Source organism: Cardiocondyla obscurior, linkage group LG10 (assembly GCF_019399895.1).
Source record: "Cardiocondyla obscurior isolate alpha-2009 linkage group LG10, Cobs3.1, whole genome shotgun sequence".
Classification (NCBI taxonomy): domain Eukaryota; kingdom Metazoa; phylum Arthropoda; class Insecta; order Hymenoptera; family Formicidae; genus Cardiocondyla; species Cardiocondyla obscurior.
This window is the reverse complement of record NC_091873.1, coordinates 794,273-810,466: the sequence shown is the minus strand read 5'-3', so window position 1 is coordinate 810,466 and position 16,194 is coordinate 794,273. Positions and strand designations below refer to the sequence as shown.

The following is a 16,194-nucleotide window of genomic DNA, read 5'->3' as shown; positions in this document are numbered from 1 at the left end:
ATAACTGCGACATTTCCTTGTAAAATTACTTTCGATTACTTTAATTTTTTTTGTTTTTTATTACCGCATACTACTGATCGTAGATCGTAAGAGGCATTCAAGATCGTTATTAGTGCGTTCCAAAATTCAGTACAGCTGACTACGTCGATGGCCGCGAGCCTCTGGGCAAGATCGCATATGCTCTAAACATTTGTTAGCCCGCAGCCAATCGACGTAGTCGGGAAATTTGCCGTACGACGCTTCATACAAATGTAAATGTTTAAGGCCATGTATAGCGAACTGTTGAAAGGTGAGAATTCCAAAGACTTGGTTTGAAAATGTGACGGGTGTAAGGATGTATCGTTTTCTTTTCGTTTTATAAAACTTGACTTCAAAACGCATCTCAACAGAAATAAGAGGAAAGAGTGGCGTCATTTTCTACGAACAAACTTTATAAAACTACGGAGTAACATTGCAAATAAATGGAAGACGAAGAGATAACACAGTTGCGCGAGTTGAAAGAACAACTTGTGAAAGAAGTGACTGAGCTGAAAAACAAGCTGAAAAATCAAGAGGATAACGGACATCAGAAATCAATTGACTTTAACGCGTAAGAAATTATTAAATCAGGCCACAGTGCATCAAACTTTATATTCTTTTACCATTTTATCATTTTTGACTGGTTGTAGACTACAGTTTTCCAATGAAGAGGACCAAAAGGAATCTCCAGACTCTCTGTCTACTAGATACAAAGCTAAATTGTGTGAAATTTCGGGTCGCATAACGGGAATAACATTCAAGGATGTTGATAGAAAATGGCTGCATGATAATACTTATATGTATACAGCTAATGTTGTAACAAAAACAATTTCCTTTAATATGGAAATGACAATAACTTTTGAGGTTTATTATCACATACTCTATTGTGTGATCAACTATTTCTTACTTTTTTTTAAAATTATTTTTTTAATTTTTTCTTCCAGACTCCAAATTCATATAACTATAAAATTGAGGATATAACGTGCCACTTTATAGAAAGAGACATCCAAGATGGTTACATGCTGGAGATATCTCCTTGGTTTCAAAAAATTATAAAAATGAAAAACTTTTCTTTCCTTATGTCTGGTAAATAATTGCAATGATATTATTACAATGATCACACAGATGCATTGTTACTTAATGAAAACTGCATATTTCTTTTCAGCATTTTCAGATTACAATGAAAACAATATCTTTAGATCTAAGATTCTACACAATTTAGAATCAAAGGAATATGCAAATGTTGAACAGTGCACTCGTGAAGATGGAGGTGCGTTAATACATATACATTCACCTTTGAATACAGAAAGGAACTATGTGATATTTCAATGGACATTAAAATTTTTGGACCTATCATGGCAGATTGAACATTTTTTCTCAGTAAAATCTACAAAAGTAGAATTAGAGTTTGCCAAACAAAATCGTTCTTTATTAAAAGAATTTTGCAAGACTGGCTTGACAAAGAAGAATCTTATAGAACTATGGGATAAGCTGTGTGTTGCAGTTGACATCTATCATGCTGGAAATACTGCCCAGTAAAACTAATTATTTAATTTAAATCGCGAGAATACAAAATAATTAGTTTTATTAATAAAAGAGTGCTATGTACCTGTGCACTGAATGGCAGGTATGGTGTTAGCTGCGGCGACGGCGGCTAACGTACGTAATCTTGTCGTAGTGTGTGTGTGTGTGTGTGTCGAATCTCACACGAAGCACGTGCGTAGATGTGTTGCGGAGCACCGGTCACAGAGGACTGAGGAGGAACGCGGCCTCCTACACCTCCCCGTACTCGGCGGCCGAGAATGGGGAAAGTCACGTACGCCAGCCGCCGTCGCCGCTCGTCGCAGCAAATGTCATATCTGTCTTTCAGTGTACAATAAAATCTATGGAAAAAATTAAAAAATATAAAATAAATTACAAAATTTTTATGAAATTTACATTGTCACTCAATTTTGCTATTATATCAGTCGTATTTTTAATATTTAAATTATTGTCAACGTCGTACAAATTACCGTGCGCGCGCGTGCACATATACACTGCTGGATCTATTGTAATAAGAAAACGTGGATTCAAGATCCCCAGTGGCGCAATCGGTTAGCGCACGGTACTTATAATCAGTGCTTCAGTGAGCAATGCCGGGGTTGTGAGTTCGAGCCTCACCTGGGGAAGGTTTTTTTTTTTTTGTTTTAATTCCTTCATTATACATATTATATTTCTAATCAATACAATGTGCCATTTGCATTATACAAATAATTTTAATGCCGATGTAATTGCGTTTCAATAACAATTTATATTTAAATTTGTTATAAATCGTAATAAGTAAAACTGTTATCGAAATAATTTTATTTTTTATTTTTATTATTATTTAGTCCAAATAATAATTTGTTCTCGAAGACAAACGTGAAATTAGAAATATTTATTATATAATGCCTGCGATAAGCTGGTCTTGATGGTTTAAACTGATAATTTATTGAGTGAAAGAAAGCTATAATGCAAAATTATATTAAAATATAACGTAATATTTTCTAAGTGAGACTAATTAACGATAATTTTATTAATAAATTGTGAAAAACGTGTGTACAAAATGCTTGCTAGGCAACAATTATACCTTAGTACATTAAATAGAATTGCTTACTATTGAGACATAGTTTCTGTAGTGATACTTTCTTTTGTATTTTTGCTACGATTTCTCCATGCTGTCATGTACGTTCTCGGATGAACGGGAAAAAATCCAGCAATTCCTAATAAACTTGCAACAGGCCTAGATACCCGTGCACCTTTAGTTAACCAATATTGTATCCTTTCAAAATTGAAGGATACCAATTTTTCATTGTGTACATTTGGCATAGGATCGTAAACGCCAACTTGTTCTATTGGCGGTCTTCTTTGTAGTTTTTTCGTCTAAAATAAAATAAGAATAAATTTTTTTTTTTTTAATTTTTTTTGCTGAGAGCGTACTCTTGTAACTATGTAATATAATTATTTATGAAAAAATAAATTCACGATAAAGCTGTATAAAAACGTAGAGCTGGAAATAAACTTGTAACAATGAAAAATGACGAAAATGAAAGTTAAAATGACTTACGTCCATCACGACGATATGGTAGAACGGTCTGTTAGTGCAGCCATAACGAACAAAGCGTATCGCTTTGCCAAACGGTGAACTAATACCCGTCCCAGACGAAGGATGCAAAGGTAGTCGAGGCATATTTCTTAGTTTTAAAGATTAATAACCATTTTTACATAACAACTCGTTTACGACAAACGGCAAAATAATATAGGTTAGAGTACAAAACAGCTGGAGGCCAGCCAGGAGCTGCAGAAGTTTCTGCACTCGCCGCCATAGAAGTAATAGATAGAAGGCGAGACGCAAACGCTGGTCTAGGAACATAATAACACTTGCCGTGCTGGCCAATCAATTCGTTACTTTCCAATTACGAACTACGAAAAAAACTCTTGCGATTATTTTTATCGATATAAATTAGTAGTGAGAATTGCACAATTGCTAAAAAATGGTAGAAAACCATTCCTCGCGAATAAAAAAATATAAAAAATAAATTACATTTCAATTAACATTATTTTTCTACTTGTAAAATTTAACTTAATCTACATATTAATTAATTTTTTTTTTATTTAGAAATGTGACAGCTTTAAATAAGGAAGTAGGATATCGCAAGAGAATACTGGAAGGATAAGTAACAGAGTTTAATTAATAATTGTTTAACAATTGGGAAACTGTTCGTTTGCTTCCAACTATTTAAAGAGGACTATATGTTCAACTTCTTAATTTTTTAAAGATATTTATACATACACACATCCAAAAATTATCTCATATTATAGTTTAGAATGTGCAAAAGAAAGTTTTCAAGAAAAAAAAAAAAAAATTATAAAATAAAACAAAATTGAATATTTTGGTCATTTTCAATCGATGCATCTTGCTTCTCCAATTACGCACGACAACCACCTTGACGAGACAAGTTTGCTCAAGATTGAACTTTTCAATATGTACCGCTTGACGTACACTAATTTAAAAACAAATCAACGATCAAAAATTTGCTTTAAACAATCTACTTTTGCATAAGTATTTACGATATGTAATATTACAATGCGAATGCACTTGCGTAAGTTGTGTGCAAATTTTCTAAACGGATAAGAGAAAATCGTATTGTATACAAGTATATGTTTGTAGTATATTGTACATTATTTGTTTCATATCATCTTGTCCATTCGTAAACAATTGAATTCTTTATCAAGTTTAAATATTATTCATATATCCATAATCCTGATAAAACCGTGTACCGTGCCGAATAAAATGATATGAAAGACAGCCGGGAATTCAGCCAGCGAGTACGTAAAAATCAATGTAATCGAATTGTAATTTTCTCCCATTTAAACTATCTGTCGTGCGCGCATATACATATAAACCAAGCGATAGATATTTGAAAGTATCGTACATTTATTTTGGTGGACATTTCTTAATGCATACCTACAGTACGTATACATACACATATTCATACTCGCACACAGGTACACGCATACATACACATTAAATTCTAAAGTTTAAAGTAGATGAAATCAATATTACGTAACATAATAAACGCGCAAGACGACTTAACAGACACAAGTTTTCTTTTATGCAGCACGTCTTTGCATCAACATATGCACTAATCTTAGAGAATTAAATAATTATGACAATAAAAACTTATGCAAAGAGAATCATCGCGTGACTTGATATACTTATTATCGTAATATCATTATGTGATATTGACACATTAACGTTGTTGTCGAAATTATGCGATATTACAATATAATGGAGCTGGACAGATGTGATCCTTTGCGCTTGGTTTTTCGACTGCTGTCGGTTGGATACAGAAAGTTCGGTTTGCTTTCCTCCAAGCGCAAAGATACGTCCGTCTATTTTCGCGAAACACTACACTCTTTGGAACGTTTTTAATTCTAAAACTGAATTAGACGGCGTTGTCGCAAAAATATCATTTCAATACTTTGCTCATTGATGAATACGTGCGCGTTTATCTTTCTTTTTCCCTATTTCTCTCTTTTACAAGTTTATGTGATGATGGGTGATAAAAAGTGTTGGTTTTAAACCATCTCGTATGTCGCTGAGCGATCAGTGACAAATATTGAATTAATCTCGATAATATTCGATTACTATGTAGGCGTTTACATGTTAATACAATGCATTTAAGCGATACTGCGTTATCGTGCTTTTGATCAAACTGTTTTACAATATGATGTTTTCATATATTACTCTTTTACTTATTACCATTCAAATATAATATTTATAGATGTAACTCAAAATAACTGCATAATGCTCTTAGATCAAATAGCGTTCTTTAATAAGATCTGTGAGGTAAATCAAGAAAAAAAAAGTACATACGATACAAACGTAAAATAAAAAGGCTACATAACTTTTCATTTCTGTGAACTCTTGCAAATAGTGCAACCATTTGAAAACACTGATGTAGATATATATCGTGAAGCTTCAATCAAGTTACGTTAAACAAAACGAAAAAAAAAAAAAAAAAAAAAAAAAACAAAGAAATATCTGCAATAACATTCATAATAATTTTTTTTAAAGATATTCTTAATATATATCTGTGTATATATCCGACATTATTGTCAATTATAAACCTGTGTCTACATTTCGCTTCTATATTGAGTGATGCTAATGCGTAACACGATGTAAGCTTGCATAATGCCATTATTATGAGACTTGAGTGATACTTTCTCATGCAATCTTTTTGCAGGTTCACAGTGCGAATCAACGAAAGGAAGTAGCGTCACCGATCAAGGTTTAAATATTTCCTGATTTTCCTCGTTTACTCAGTTCGAGAGCAAGAGCTAAATCAGCATCTTCCTTCTCTTTACGTCTGAGTCTCTCTTCTTCCGCTTTTATGCTCTGCTTTTCTGCCCACGCCAGCTGTTCATCTTCCGACAAGTTTGTTACGTTATTACCGTTCCACATTTTGCCAAAGCTGTCGACAAGTTTTTCATCGTTACAAATAATATTAGATTTTAAAGTGTGTGCTATATTTGGCTCCTGTCTCGCGATGACAGCCTTCGTGTCTCTGGATGAGAACGCTTCGTCGAGATTAATCGTTTTCGTCTTAACGTTAGCGAATGCTTGTGAAAAATCGGCTCCGATGTCTCGCACGTTTTTGTTATCGAGAGAAAAAGCTTTTCCGAAATCGACATCAAACTTGTTCGTGTCGCTTGTATTGTTCTTGTCTGCTTTCGTATCTTTGGCAAGTGGAAAGGTATTCGAAAAATCATTATCGAAAGTTTTAACCGAAATGTTTCTATTCGAGGTAAATGTCGACCGCGTTTCAAAATCGAAGGGATCCGTCTTCTTATTCTTGTTCGCGTTCAGGTCCTCCTCCGTCGTTAGGTCCTCGTCGGCAAACGGATCCGTTATGTTGAAAGGGTCTTCGTAACGATAATCTCGAAAGGGATCCTCCGTAAAGTCCGACAGCTTCGGTTGAGCCGTTGCTACGTGGGTTTTAGTCGCCGTTCGTGGTGGAGCCGTTTGATTAGTCGTCGGTTCTGGCTGAAGCAGGTTTTTGTTCACTGGTCAATTTCGTTTTACTGAAAAGGTAGAAGAGAATGACGCGAAATACCGTCGATTGTCCTCCGGCCGCTATTTGGATTAAGCCGCTATTGTGATGTTATTAAGGCTGTTTGAATGTTACAATTTTTTGCAATGTTCGAGCTTACGTATTAAGGATAAATAATCGCAAGATTAGAGACCCTACGAAATTGTTATCCATTAACACGACTCGTATACATAGCAGAAAATAAAATAAAATTAACAATAATCACAAATATATATTCGTGCAATATCGGTGCAAATAAAATTTTTGAAATGGCCTAAAAAGAAAAATAATAAATAAATTAATATGCAGACGATACGATCCACAAGGCAGCTCAACGTTGAGAAAACTCAAAATAAATTGTGCAGCTTCTACCTAAATACAAAATTAAATAGTCAATTAAATTAGATAAAAATCATAATTTTATATTCACTATTTATAATTGTATATCAAATAAAAAAAAAAACAATAAAAGAAGGAAAAACAGTTGAGCCAAAAAAAAAAAAAAAAAATACTTAAAATAAAAGATTAGATACATACCTTGGAATCAAAATTAGCAAAGTCAGCAAATCCGGAAGATGCAAAACTATTATTGTTGTCAATTATTTGCTGAGCACTAAACGGATCTGGATTTGCGTTCGCAAATGGATCGGGAGTGGGTGAAGGCGTCGGAGGTGCGGGTGCTGCTCTCAACGGACCGGTAGGACCTTGACTCGGTCGTGGCGGTGCCGGACGTGGCGGTGGCTGCTTTGCTTTCTTCGGTGGAAGAGCAGGACTAGGGCTCTCGGGACGAGGAGGCGCATGAAGATTAGCAAATGGATCATCTCCAAACGGGTCCTTCGTATTCTTAACAGAAAGATCATCGTTTCTATTATTTCAACGTTTTGATACAGAATGAAATATATTGAAATAAGCTTGGTATTAATTTTCTAATAGTGCCCATATTTTACACACTTCCTATTACGCTATTTCTCGATTAATAAAATGATGATTAAATGATAATGACGATTTAAAAAAATACAAGGGTTTTGATAAAACGTTCGCAAACAAGTAAAATTTTACATACCGATGTAGCTGCGAGCTTATTTTCAGCTCGTTTTCCGTTACCAAATGGATCGAAAGGATCTTGCTTTGCCGCTACGTTGGTATTATCGAACGCGGTAAAAGGGTCTGCCGCAAAACCACTCTATGGGATGGATTTCTTGATTAACGACCACGTTTATAAAATAAAATATTGAAATGTTGTTGACAATTGTTACATTGTTATAGGTGAATTATATATCTTGTATATTCTTTCCTTCATCCTTCTCTATAATTTTTATCCTTGCGCCGCTCTTCCACTATTTCGACTTAACGTGAGTGCGCCACCACGTTTTCTTCTGTTTCTTTTTTTACTGTCTACTCTACATGTAGTACACATGCGTAAGCAAAATAATGAAAGAGCGCAGGAGAAAGATTTTAAGAAAATGCAAAACAGTAGAAAGCATGTAGATTGCAACCATAAAAAAAAAAAAAACAACTTACGTTAGGCTGTTGCACGGGGAATGCGCTTCCGAACGGATCGGATACCGGTGTGCTAAATGCTTCTTTGGCTTCATTCGATGCGAAAGGATCTTGGTCTCCAAATCCATTTAAAGTGCTAGTTCCGGTTGCATCGTTCATTTCATTGGCCTCGTCAATATTTTTAGTAGTTTCGTATCTATTTTTCACACACATACACATATATATATACACACATATGTACATGTACCAAAAAAATTTGAAATAAAATATAATACGCACTTTATATCTTCGACTTCGGGTACAAATTGTAGACTAGTATCAGGTACAAGATTAACGTCTCCTGCAGCGAGCGCAGAGTCATATAGCGCAATAGCATCGCTCATCTGACGCTGCTGCTCCTGCAAATGAGTGATCTTCGCTTTTGCCTGACAAATTTCTAACTGAGTATCTTGCAATTTTTTCGTCAGCTCATTTAATTGGTCCCTATTTTTATTTTGCTGCTGTTCCAGTTGTTGCTCTTCTTGTCGCAGCCCTTCGAGTTCTTGCCTTTTGAAATTTAATTCCTCTTCTTGACCTCGCAGCACTGATTCCTGTTCTTCAGCTTGTTGGCGAAGCTTATCGACCTTGAAAAAATAAAATTGTTTTACAGACTGGACTGGCTTATTTTTTCTCCTCGCCTTTGTATATAACAGAAAAAGATTATAGGTTTTATTTACTTGTACATAAAGGTGTTTTAAAAAGATGTACAATTGCCTACTAAAGATAGACGAGATGTTGATGATAACATAATGATAATATATGATACGCATACGTACATACGTACACATGCACACGTACACGTACGCACATACGTATCATAGAAATGCATAACAGCTGCTCTCCGTAAAGCACATTTACGCCCATTTTTAACAGTAAACACGTTATCATAAATGTACGAACGTATATGCGCTTGACAAAACGCAGCCAATGAAACATGTAGTTATTTAAACAGAAAAGAAAAAAGAAAAGAAAAAATTTATCAGAGATTTATTTTGTAATAGTCGCGATAGATATGTATCAAGTGACATTTCAATACATAAAAAGAGAACGATTCATTTCAAACGACACTGTCGGTTTTTTTTTTTTTTTTTTTTTTTTTTATATACCTTCTTCAGTTCCCTCTGAATCTTCTCTTCGACCTCACTCAAATCTCTATCTACTTCAGTCTTCTACAAGCCAAACATAATAAAACAAAATCTTAAAGAAAAACATAACATAAACTGAACGCATAATTAATGTAACTCTTTCTTTTTTATTTCCCTCGTTTATTTTCCTTTTTCTTCAAATTTATCTATTAATTAACTAATGGCAATTGTATCAGAAAAAAACGTCAATTAACTTAGTTAATTCTTACTTATGTACGTAAGATAACTAAGCATATGATGGATTCGCAACGTTTATAAGGAAAACAAAAATGAATAAAAAAAAAAACGATTATTAAAACAATGAGAAAATGAATTAACATGAATGTAGTCAATATAATATGTTTTGTTATCATTGAATTTGTGATATCTACATGTATTATTTGTACATAACAAAATGTAAATGCAAAGTGTATATCGATATGCTAAAGTGCAAGAACTTTAATTAATTCACTTACTGCTTTTCATTGAATCAAAAAAAAAAAAAAAAAATTGATTTTATTTTCAGGCGCAATGTACAAGCGACAACTGCATATGCATTGTATAGTTGTATCTATAAAGCAGTACCGCGCGAACATTCAACAGGCAAGCCGGTACATCACCGAACTCCCTTTTACCTGCGCTTTCAGATCGTTCAGTCTCTTCTGCGCCTCACCCTTCTGATTTCCAAGTTGCTTTAGGGTTGCCGCAAGCGTGTCCAATTCGCTTTGAAGACTCTTAATTTCTCCATTCTTTATCTTAATGTCGGCTTCCTTTTGCGCTATATCCTGCTCCATGCTTTGTCTTTCACGCACGAGTTCCGCTATATCTTTGCTTATCATATCCAACTCCGGATTCGAGTAGCCTGATATGTTGTTGTTTTCCTGTATAACATTAATGTCTTATTAATATACGAAAAAAATAATAATATACATTTTATTAAATTTAATTTTTTCTTATTGAAAAGAAAAAAATAATGCAACTTTGTATTTTACACAAACAAAACAAAGTATTAATTGTGTGGAATAAACTCAATAGTTATATTATCATTCAAATAAAGATTATTCGTAAAAAAAATTGAAGCATTAGACTGGAATTTTGTTTCATATGTGGCGAAAACTTCATAGAGACTACGCATAATAATAATAATAATGAAAATATGTGCAGTGACATTTGTAATTTGTTATTTAAACGGTATATCCTTAGCTTTGCAATGGCCAAACTTGTTAAATGAGAATAAATTACTAAAAATTAATAAAATATCTAATGTCAAGCGTGGTAGGATACAATTATGTATATTAATATGTATTAATATGTAAAGTATCAAACGTCAATATTTATAATACATAATTATATAAATACAAAAAATGTTTATTCAATGATTGTAATCGCAACAAGATGACGAGATTTTAAATTCCAACAAATACGAATATCCGAGATCTAACAAGAGTTTAAAATACATAAACGAGTTGCAATGGCTAAAATATTACAATTGTCTGGAAGAAATATATGCAGACGTGTGGCATGGCAGAGTCATTTATCCAAGCGCGCTCACAGCACTCGAAGGAACTTCCGTAACGTGCGAGATTAACAAAATAGTGATTGTATAAAAAATCAAATTGTGATGAAATTTGAATAAATTAATTTACAGTTTAAAATGCCAAATCTGCATCTCACCGATGGAGACGCACGGGACTCCTTTAATAAAGTGGTACTTTAATAACAGCAAAAGCTGCGGCATTAAAAAGATACTGCAATACACAGATCATGTTATCAATTCACCAGATAACCGAAATATTATCATCTACTCTGTTAAGGTATAAAAAGTAAAAAAAAATATATAGACTATAATAACGTTAATAATAATAAAATTAAGATAATTCTCAGTTAGAGCAAGCGGGAATATATTGGTGTGAAGTCGGAGATACTATAGGATCAATTTACTATTTGTACGTTGATAATGATTTTGAAACGGTAACTATACATCCGAACAAAGCGACATTGGTAGAATATATACCAGAGTACAAGGTGAAAATTTATACTTCTTGGACAACGTGGAGTCCCTGCTCTACGTGTGACGTGGTCGGAATAAAGCTGCGATATGGTTACTGTACTGTTTCTCTTATAGAAATGCCAGAGCACGAATATCTCAATAATTTAATAACAATAAATAAATTGCAACATAGAAAACGAGGTATAAAAAAGTGAGTAAAAGTAAAGCTTTTTTTAAGTTTTTCCTTGTCAAGATTTCGTATTAAATTTTACATGTAAAGACGATGAATGGAATCAAGAACACAAAAATACGAAAATGACAAATACAACTTTGAACGTTCAATTGCAAATGGCATTAATGTTATTTAAAAACAAATTACCGTGCATATCAAGCCTTCTTCCAGAACAAGTGCGATTAATTCCGGTTATTAAAAAGAAAAAAACTGCAATTATGAGACGATATTGTAAGGTATTAATGTTATAATATTTAATAAAACTTATCACTGCAACTACGCCCGAATGCTATATTTGCATTCGATAATATACAGTGATAAGGAAAGTAGATCTAAGAATAAACTTCTCTCTCTTAATTACTGTATTTTAATCTAATCGTTAACAATAGAAAAAATGTCAGAAAAATATCATATTTGAAGTTCGCGATGAAAAAGGCAACGTTCTGGAAAGTGCAAACAATAGCGCTGGTATATATTCTATGATTCAAGGAATGCCCGAACTATTGCCATCGATTGCACGTAATGTACTTTACGAAAAATATGATACAAGATTTAAACTTGTCTGTCCAGGGTAAAATTTATAGTATAAACTCTTATTACGTTTCACTAATCATAATAGATATAAAAATAATGTACAACTATGTTTTAGAAATCTAAATGCAGATATTCCGATTATTTGGCGAATCAATCATAAAGTGATAATTCCATCTCACATTAGATCTCAATCAAATGGAAGAATTCATGTTAATCCTCAGATGCAAATATTATTTGAATCTTTGAAGTTTGAAGATGCCAATATATATAGGTAAATCAAATTTTTATCAACAGATAAGACCGCAAAACAACGATAATGTAATAGATACAAAAGCTTTTTTATTTTACTGCTAGTTGTTGGCAAAATGATCAAGTTGCTGGAATAGTAAAGTTAAATGTGATCGGAGAGACAGAATTCAAACTAAATCACCGTACTATCTTAGTTGGTGCCAGCGTCATAATTAGCGTGGTTGCAACGATGTTTTGGAAAGCATTCAAGGGACGTACGCGATATACGATACATTAATACGATTGATTGTAAATGTTAAGTATATCGAAAGAAAATATATTTAAATATTACCACTATAGTTTCTCCAGTTTTTCGAACAGAAGGCGGTATCATTTCAGGAGTTAAACTAGCTGGAGGATCTATGCCATTTAGCTTTTGTTTGATAAGCCACATAGCTATGGCAAACTGTTCTTTATTCAGCTTTCCACTTTGACAGATGTCGCACAAACTCCTAATTCGTTAAATGTTTTTCGTTAATATTAAATTACGGAAAATTTTCGTTTAAGTAAAAATAGTTTAAAATAAAAATGATGCTGATGTTACCATATATGTGCCAACACAGCATGTGGAAGTCCACTTTGTAGGAAAACGTCCTTGATCTCTACACCAGAGACAAATCCATCTCTGTCCAAATCGGCTTGTAAAAATAATTTTTCTGCAGCTATTTGATCCTCGGCCGAAACTACCCATTGCGTATTCGTCTGAGAATATATGGTGCAAGGATATTATTAGTAATCTTGGATAATAAAAAAAAATTCAAAGTTTTTAAATTACAATTTAAAAGATAAGTACTTTTACAGCATCTAACCCAGCTAAGCTTTTAACAGTCGTAGTATTTGGCAAAGGTGGGATTGGCGGTGCTTGCGGTTGCGGTACCGGTGATGCCGCAGTGGCAATCGCTATGCTTACTGGTGTAGGAGATTTAGGCTTGGGAACAATAATGTCTTTCCTTTTGCCAGGTGGCATTAATTCTGGTGGAAGTACACTTGGTATCGCATATTTTTCTAATGCTTTATACACAAGATGCATGGCCTATAGCAAAATAACATAATTTGCATAAACAAATGATTTTTTCAGTTAACCCTATACAGCATTTATACATTCATAAAATATTTTGGCATATATAAAAAAAGTACAATTAATACTTACAACTACAAATTCATGTCTATCCAGCATACCATCTTTGTCCATATCTGCCAAATCCCAAATTTTGCCAAGAGTATCCATGGGAAGCTTGCTGTCCATAAGAACACCTTTCACTTTATTTCCAGATATATAACCGTTAGATGGCTGTAAGCTGTCAAAAAGCTGATCGTATTTTGCCCGTTCTGTAGGACTAATCGACCAATCTCCATTATTTACGGATTTTATTACAGGCAGAGCATTGGTAATTGTCTTCTGAGGAACAACTGGGATATCTCCCTAACAAATTCAAAAAGATATTAAACAGAGTTTGACGTTTTTCCCGATTGTAAAATAAGACATACACGCGTGTAAATTTACCATTTTTGGTGGTGATAATTCAAGGCTTAAATTAGACATATTTAAATCCTTTCCTGTCTGGGCTAGTGCACATAATTTTAATGCAACAAACATTCCAGACTTGTCTAAGAAACCACGTGATTGTGGATCAGCCATATCCCATATTTTACTTAGAATTACATCGCTTAACTGGGATTTTTTAAGAAATCTTGCAGCATCCATTGCCTCAATCCGTCCATATCCATTTGGATCAACCTAAAGAAAATACATATTCAAATTAATAGACTGCTGTATACATATACATCTTATTACTTTAATAGTAGCAATAATAATAGTATACCTGATTATAATAGGCTTCATATATAAGTGTATGGCTTCCAGCCACCTGTAAAAAAAAAAAAAAACCAATTTTAAATGTGTTCAAGCTTACAACAAGTAAAGTCTCGCATAATATTTATATAAATAATAATAAACTCGATTATTTGTCGCAAGTATAATATGCATATATGTACGAATAATAACGTATCAAATTATAGTCTGTAAAAAGAAAAGCGTGATGCAAACGTTGTTTTTACATCGTAGATATAAGGCGACGAATAAGAAAAGACCGTTAAGAAAAGCAAATAATCGTGCGACGTGTAATCAAAGAAAGAGCTTTTTTTTTCCTTTCGCGTGCAAATCCAAGTATAATGAAAGTAAATTCGATCGGTTAAAAAATCCGAACTCGAGGACACCGTCAGTCCGTTGAGACGGGGATGGGACGGGCACGCACACATACATGTACGAACATTCCTTCTCACCGTATCGCGATAGTTACGAGAGTTTGGTGCGAGTGACGACGAAGCCTCGCGAGAGGAACCCTTCGCAGTACGCGCGAGTCGTCGAGGTGAAATTTATACCCGTGTAAAATAGTAAAAAATTGCTGTATACCTGCGTAGGTGATGGCAGGGCGGCCATACTTGCGTTAAAGCACTAGTTTAACCAATCAGACTCTCAATCGATAGCGTACGATTTTAACAATTTCGTCCAACATTTTTTGGAGATCGCTTTTGACTGTTGGACATCCCGGCGAATCGCCGCTAACTCATCCTTCTTCTTCTCTCTCTTTCTATTTCCCTTTCTCTCGTGCGTGAGCTGTAAGAAGCGCGAAAATAACCGGGGCGCGATTTATCTCACAAAAGATACGAGGGAGGTTCACGAGATGTGTGCGTCGAAATATTCCTCTTTTCTTTCCCTTTTATTCAAAATTGAACCCTGTGTTCACACTGTATATAATATTATGCTGCAAAATCACGACGCGGCACGTTATGCTGCGAGTCACTCTCGGTTACATTATGTTCGATCGTTAACTGAGGTAATTGGTTAAGAACTGTCGTCTATACCACGATATACTCGGCAATACTGACGAGTGGTGGTGGTGGTGGCAGTGGCAAATGGCAAGGAGAATGGCATGCAACAAAGAGCAGTCGCAAAGACCTCGTTTTTCGAACGCAGCTTTAGGTCGATATCGCATGACAAATCAATTGGCCGCCATGTCGACACGTTCAAAAATATTTAAATTAAAAAAAATCGCGTTGGTGTGCATCCAGTAATAGGCGCACCGCACAAGAACTTCCGTAGTGCGTTACGTGATGTTACGTTACGTTGCATACGAACCTTAAACTTAGGCCACACTTAAACTTAAACTTTGATCAACGCACAAAGTAAAACGTAACGCAATATAACGTAGTGAGTCGTAGTGTCAAGAACATCGAAACACAGAAGAAATTACGATTACAAAAAATAAATCAAAAGTTTATAGTTTGTTGAGGTAAATATATAATATATCTTTGATAAAAATATTTAACTTAATTAATTTAATTTTATATTATAACGAGATGTAATATACAAAATTATAAAATAAGTTTGAATATAAATCTTATAAAAAATAATTCCCGATATTGTACAGACTTGGCACTTTTTCAGCAGCAAGAGGAAGGTTTATATTTGATAAAAAAACCAACCGGGCACTCGAGGAAAACGCAGAACTATTTTCACAACTTGTTCAAGTGCAGTGAAACTTCTGTGACTCTCGCAGAACACCAATCACCAAAAATCTGAAATAAAAAATTATTTACAGTTAACAGTATAATTCAATTGTATTTAGAACACTCTACTACACTTAAATAAACCAAATTTTAGTCTGAAATTTAACTTAGAAGCCTGAACTCACTCTGCAAAGTGTTAGTGCTATCTGGAGTACTAAGTAAGTCGAGGATTTTTCTCTTGCACCAGGAATGGTCAGAAAGACTTCTGCGGCTTCCCCGAATCTCCGGACAGTTTCCTTGGTTAGTTTCCGTCGTGAACCTTTCGTCCCCAAAGCGCCAAACTTG

General features: G+C 34.1%; 4 protein-coding genes and 1 non-coding gene across 9 annotated transcripts; 3 read left to right on the top strand and 2 right to left on the bottom strand.

The window, feature by feature from the left end:
• The first annotated feature begins 212 nt into the window (after positions 1 to 212).
• On the top strand, positions 213 to 3,313 carry LOC139105916 (uncharacterized). Of its 2 annotated transcripts, XM_070662273.1 has the most exons (5): positions 213 to 289; positions 390 to 589; positions 669 to 882; positions 963 to 1,104; positions 1,184 to 3,313. In XM_070662273.1, exons 2-5 carry the CDS (start codon positions 462 to 464, stop codon positions 1,555 to 1,557), a joined length of 858 nt encoding a protein of 285 aa, XP_070518374.1. In that variant the 5' UTR covers positions 213 to 289; positions 390 to 461; the 3' UTR covers positions 1,558 to 3,313. The 2 variants fall into 2 exon arrangements, with proteins under 2 accessions (XP_070518374.1, XP_070518373.1); XM_070662272.1 differs by lacking the exon at positions 213 to 289 and having other exon boundaries at positions 296 to 589.
• Trnai-uau (transfer RNA isoleucine (anticodon UAU)) lies at positions 2,094 to 2,186 on the top strand. Its single transcript is given in 2 exon segments — positions 2,094 to 2,131; positions 2,151 to 2,186. It is a non-coding gene; the product is annotated as a tRNA-Ile (tRNA).
• Positions 2,540 to 3,889, bottom strand: Mrps16 (mitochondrial ribosomal protein S16). The gene is made up of 2 exons (XM_070662285.1): positions 3,104 to 3,889; positions 2,540 to 2,919 (listed from the first exon to the last, which is right to left on the bottom strand). The coding sequence occupies exons 1-2, from the start codon at positions 3,224 to 3,226 to the stop codon at positions 2,653 to 2,655; spliced, it is 390 nt and encodes a 129-aa protein (XP_070518386.1). The 5' UTR covers positions 3,227 to 3,889; the 3' UTR covers positions 2,540 to 2,652.
• Positions 3,890 to 4,454: 565 nt separating this feature from the next.
• Eps-15 (Epidermal growth factor receptor pathway substrate clone 15) lies at positions 4,455 to 15,221 on the bottom strand. 4 transcript variants are annotated; one of them, XM_070662242.1, is made up of 14 exons: positions 14,753 to 15,220; positions 14,163 to 14,207; positions 13,844 to 14,077; positions 13,490 to 13,762; positions 13,133 to 13,372; positions 12,884 to 13,041; positions 12,632 to 12,791; positions 9,931 to 10,176; positions 9,278 to 9,340; positions 8,412 to 8,755; positions 8,154 to 8,328; positions 7,696 to 7,815; positions 7,170 to 7,475; positions 4,455 to 6,586 (listed from the first exon to the last, which is right to left on the bottom strand). In XM_070662242.1, the coding sequence occupies exons 1-14, from the start codon at positions 14,777 to 14,779 to the stop codon at positions 5,834 to 5,836; spliced, it is 3,144 nt and encodes a 1,047-aa protein (XP_070518343.1). In that variant the 5' UTR covers positions 14,780 to 15,220; the 3' UTR covers positions 4,455 to 5,833. The 4 variants fall into 4 exon arrangements, with proteins under 4 accessions (XP_070518343.1, XP_070518345.1, XP_070518344.1 ...); XM_070662245.1 differs by having other exon boundaries at positions 6,460 to 7,004; positions 14,753 to 15,217; XM_070662244.1 differs by lacking the exon at positions 7,696 to 7,815 and having other exon boundaries at positions 14,753 to 15,221.
• LOC139106139 (uncharacterized) lies at positions 10,936 to 12,187 on the top strand (the record flags this gene model as incomplete). Its single annotated transcript, XM_070662702.1, has 4 exons — positions 10,936 to 11,109; positions 11,180 to 11,486; positions 11,566 to 11,753; positions 11,907 to 12,187. Coding segments are annotated over 4 exons (855 nt in total), but the record flags the coding sequence as incomplete, so codon positions are not given.
• Positions 15,222 to 16,194: the final 973 nt, after the last annotated feature.